This window comes from Chelon labrosus (assembly GCF_963514085.1).
Source record: "Chelon labrosus genome assembly, chromosome: 1".
In the NCBI taxonomy this organism is placed as follows: domain Eukaryota; kingdom Metazoa; phylum Chordata; class Actinopteri; order Mugiliformes; family Mugilidae; genus Chelon; species Chelon labrosus.
In genome coordinates this window covers 27,593,939-27,599,147 of record NC_140337.1, presented here as the reverse complement: position 1 = coordinate 27,599,147, position 5,209 = coordinate 27,593,939, and the positions used below count along the sequence as shown (strand labels likewise).

The window sequence follows — 5,209 nt, the reverse complement described above, 5'->3', positions numbered from 1 at the left end:
CGGCCACTAGGGGGCGATTTTTGACATCAGGGCGAATATAGCTGCTGCTTGCAGCTATATTTGACTGTTAATGTTCTTTAAAGGCAATAAATTTAAAAAGAAAGAATAGAAATGGATTTGAATTGATTTAACCCTGACCTAAGATTTATCTGCAACCTTCTTTCTTAATTATTCTTTAACCTTAAACCATCTTATTCCATCCTCCCTGTCAGTATCACAAAGACCTCATTGAAACTCTGTGGTGTTTAAACTCTGTCAACTTTTATTAATTATTCAAGGAAACTTTATTAGAAGCACAAAAAAACAGCAACTAAGAATGTAGAAGAAAAAACCTTTAGATGCCCACGTTGAGACTAACATAAAGTCCATCCATATGTTTTAATGGAAGAATAAACTGGTTATATTGAAGAAAACTCTTTACATCAATCAATATGTCCACATGATTAGATAAATTCAAGGCTCCAGGGAAAAACAAATCAACTCCAATACAACGATAGAACAAACAAATGCAAATAAGTTTTATATCAAAGTCAAAATCCTTGACTTTTATTCCTACTCACTAATTTAACTAGAACTAATAAAAGTTAAACACAAATGACAAAAACAGCAGCTTTATTCATTGTGTGAAGCTTCAGCTTGAGACTAAAAGACACATTTTAACCAACTGTCCCTGAAGTGACTTCTGTCTATTTGACTTTAATCAACTCAGCAGTGGATCCATAATAAAGATAAAGTCCAGCATAGAGAGGCTGAGTGAATGTGGTCTGGACTCTGTGGAGGAGAGTCATGGTTTCAGAGACGCTGTAGAAAGACAGAATACCTGCTCTGTGATCCAGGTACACTCCTACTCTGGAGGACTCAGGAACTGAGACGGGAGTTGAGACATTGTTGTAGAAAAATGTATGACTGTTTGTGTCACAATATAATGACCAAGATTTGTCATTGTATCCAAATGCACATTCACATAAGCTCCCTGCTCTGCTGATATTCTTGTATGTGACTGCTACACAAACTCTTCCTCCTCTCCACTCCACCTCCCAGTAACAACGTCCAGTCAGACTCTCTCTACTCAGGACCTGACGACTACCAGTGAATCTGTCTGGATGATCAGAATAAGACTGTTGTTGTTCCATTCTTGTTACTTTTCTGTTCCCCTCAGATAATAACAAATCTGTGTTTGCTGTGTTTGGATCCAGTGTGATTTCACGTGAATATTTCAAGAATTCATCTCTGGTCTTTGGCTCTGGTTGTGGCAGTAAAACATCCACTTCAGTCACTGTCAGTGAGATGTTTGTCCATGTCTCTCTCAGAATGTCCTGTAGTTTCTCTCTGGTCTCTGTCACAGCTGCTTTCACGTCATCAAAGTTCCTCAGAGGACGAATCTTGATGCTGGATGAGTGTGTAGACTCACTGGGTGGTGGCAGTGAGGGGTAGTTGTGTAGAAACTGGTTGTGATCCTCTGTGTTTAAGAGCTGCTTCAGCTCAGAGCCTTTCCTCTCCAGATCAGTCATCTCCTGCTCCAGCTTCTCCTGAAGATCTTTGACTCGACTCTTTTCAGTTTCCTGCTGGGATCTGACCAGCTGCGTCACATCAGAGCTTGTTTTCTGGATGAGACGGATCATCTCAGTGAAGATCTCCTGACTGTCCTCCACTGTTTTATCAGCAGAGCCATTGATGGCCTTCAGCTCCTGTCCAAGCAGCTCCACGTCTTTCTTTCTCTCCTGGATTCCCTGCAGGATTTTTTGTAGCATCACCTCCACCTCCTTCTGCTTCTCTCTCCTTTCTGCTGCAACTGAGACAGTTTCATGGCCTTTATGTTCATCCACAGAGCAGAGATAACAGATACTCTGCTGATCAGTACGACAGAACATCTTCATCACCTCATCATGACGAGAGCAGATGTTCTCCTGGAGCTTCTTGAAGGGCTCCACCAGCTTGTGTTTCTTTAATGGAGCTACATCATAGTGAGGTTGGAGGTGTTTCTCACAGTAAGAAATCAGACAGACCAGACAGGACTTGAAGGCTTTCAGCTTCCTCCCAGTGCAGACATCACAGGCCACATCTTCAGGTCCAGCATAGCAGTGATCAGCTGGAGCAGCTTGGAGTCCAGTCTTCTTCAGCTGCTCCACTAACTCTGCTAACATGGTGTTTTTCTCCAGGACAGGCCTCGGTGTGAAAGTCTTCCTGCACTGAGGGCAGCTGTAGATTCCCTTCTGGTCTTCTTCATCCCAGTGGCTTTTAATACAGTTCATGCAGTAGCTGTGTCCACAGTGTATAGACACAGGATCCTTCAGTAGATCCAGACAGATGGAACAAGAGAAGGTTTCTACGTCCAGCTGAACTCCTTTCTGCTCCATTTCACCTCTCAGTGTCGACGACTGTGTGAGTTTTCTGTTTGCTAGACGTGAAACTAGTCTGAGCTCTGATCTAAAGGGGAGGGAACAGGGAAACATCAGGAAATATGAGTGGAGCTGCTCCAGGAAGAGGGAGTGGAAGTCGTGGAATTTCCTGGAATTATATGTTGATTAATTCCTGGGAGGCTATGCAGGAAACTCAGCGGGCTTCAAGTAGTCATCACTCCTGTCTCTGGCCGACACCAAGACCAACAGACCGGGCATGAACCTGCTGCTCTTTATCGCTCTGGTCAGTCATTTTGTAGTTTTAACGTGGTCGTGAGGCTTCATTGTAATAAATCCCTTTTTCACTCATCTTAGTTGTTGTGCTTTTCGTCTTTGTTGTCGTGTTACATCTTTCTCTTTGCTTTTCGCTTTGTCTCTTTCTTTTTTGGTTCCTGTCATTTAGGTACAGGCAGCAGACCCCTCCCAGCTCCACCTGAAAGCCAGCATCAAATAAGGAAGAGAGTGGGAGGGATCGTCACACCCCCACCTTTAAGAGGGGTGTCCTCAGTAGGATCCCCAGACAAAGAACGAGCAAATCATAATAATTGATCGTTAATCATAATAATTTTAATAATAAAAGTCATTACTGCTATCCAGGGCCTGAAGTTAACTTTTTTGGCCACCAGCCACTGTGGCAGGTGGATTTTGAAATCCACCTGCCACAGTAGTTTTTTACCAGCCAAAATTTTTTTGTGCCTAAAATTAAGGCGAACGACTCAGAAAATGCATAAAAATGGTTGTTGAACTTGTACAGAATACACATTAAAGTGCTGTCTGGTTATTAACCAACTTGGCATCGTTTCAAGAAATATCCGCGTCCACACAGATCCGTTTCAGCACGACCGAAAACGCTACTTCATATTCCAGGCCTATAGGTGGCGCTGTTTCAGTTTCATAAATTCACCAAAAACGGAGAGGAAGATGCGGAGCATGCGCACAAATCTTGAGCGCTGTTTACAAATCACCTTTTTTGCTCAGCGTGGTGGCACAGGAGCATGATATGTTGCCCTAGTAACCCTAATAGGCTCAATATCTTCTCCAGCAGGAAAACTAGCATGTAGTCCGCCATTGTTGTTGATGTTGTTATGAGACGTCTCGCGGGATGTGGAAGGCTGCTCGGGGGTGTGGCGATGACGTCATCGTTTTCTCCGTTTCTGTCTGTCAGAAACGCAAGAGGTGCGTTTGCGAATTTCTCCACCCTGGGACCCGTTTTCAGAAAAGTGCGTTTTAGGGCTATGCGTTTACAGGATACGTGTGGACGAAAGGCCAAAACGATGCAAAACTTCTGCGTTTCTGCATTTTTGCGTTTCCGTGTGGACGGCCCCTGCGTTTCTGTGTGGACAGGCCCCTTATTGGCTACCCGCCAACGTGGCAGGTAGGTTGACAGTTTCACCCGCCAATCACAAAAGTTACCCGCATTTGGCGGGCGGGTGCCAATTTCATGCCCTGCTGCTATCTGAGCAATAGTTTAACAGTTTACGGCACAGTCAAGGCCGCTTTAATGCACGGGCTTACCTGGGCTGAAGCCCAGGGGCCTCCCAGCCTAGGGGCCTCCCAAGTTCAGGTTCATGATGAGCTGAAAAGGTCATATTGTTTTGTAACTTGTCAGGTTTTCTGTCAATCACTCTAATCGCACGTTACGTGGCTGCTGATTGATCCAAATTAGGAGTGACCCACGTGGTCCTATAGCCTATGGCCCGTGGCCCGTGGGCTAACCTATCAGAATGTCTATAGTTACTTTTGGGTGTGTCCCTCTGTGATTGAGTGACATTAAGTGGAAAATGTCGGGGAGGACGTTTGAGAGTGGTGCCCAGAAAAGAAAAACACTTATTAAGGAGTTGCGCGAAAAGGAGCTCCTAAAGAGCATCCAAAGCTCACCGGATTTTTTTTAAACCAGCTGCTGCTGAAGATGGACCCAGCACCGGAGGAAGCTCGCTAAGTTCGCTAAGCTCGCTAAGTTCGCTAAATTAGCTAAATTAGCGAAATTAGCTAGCTTCCTCCGTTAGCGACGCTAACCCACACACTGGAGGGAGCGATGGAGGCGTACGCCGCGCAGGTGGATGTAGCTGGAGAGGAGCAGGGGACCGGCCGCAGCAGTGGAGGGGAGGAGGAGGACGAGGGGGGAGCACACGAGCACCAGAGAGAGGACCAGGCTGCAAACCAGTTGGGGGGAGACGAGTCAGATGACCCATATAACAGTGACCCGGGCCGCTGGGGAAACATTATTGACTCAAAAGTGCGCGTAAGAAAGTGCTGTATTTATAGCTTGTGCAGGTTATAAATTGTTGTGGTTGTGCATTGTTTTAAGAGAAATGCACATTTGCTTAGATGTTTGTCTCGATTATACTGCAAACCTTCTATAAATGTTGCTCAGTTTCATCTTTTTGGTACCTGGCATTAGGCCATGTTGCTATCCATGATGTTGAATGTTGATGTTGATTGGTTCACGGGGCCCCATGAGGCCAGAGAGGAGGCTCCAACTTTGATCTGTTGCTGTTCTTTGCTTATGCTGTTATTAGTTATTATCAGTGTTTGTGCAGACAGGTGATGGTTGGTGATGTGTTTCATAATATCGTTTGAAATCATACTTTAACATATTTTGGTTTTATTATCACCATAAGTTGCTGTGTGTGGTTGTTAAATAAAGTGTATTGTGTTGCTGAAGTGGGCTCAGTGATATGTTAATAACAATATTATGGTGTTTTCTGGCTCAAAGAGGGAAAACTCATTGTTGTATGGCTCGAAAGAAACTAATGCATTTTGTGATGTAGATTACCTAGATATTACACTTTTTTTTTTTTTTAAATGAG

The 5,209-nt window shown here is 44.3% G+C and overlaps 1 protein-coding gene across 1 annotated transcript; it reads right to left on the bottom strand.

The window, feature by feature from the left end:
• Nucleotides 1-686: 686 nt before the first annotated feature.
• LOC311507184 (tripartite motif-containing protein 16-like) lies at nt 687-2,384 on the bottom strand (the record flags this gene model as incomplete). The annotated part of the gene is made up of 1 exon (XM_084571439.1): nt 687-2,384. The coding sequence occupies exon 1, from the start codon at nt 2,355-2,357 to the stop codon at nt 687-689; it is 1,671 nt and encodes a 556-aa protein (XP_084427565.1). The 5' UTR covers nt 2,358-2,384.
• Between the last annotated feature and the right edge of the window lie 2,825 nt (nt 2,385-5,209).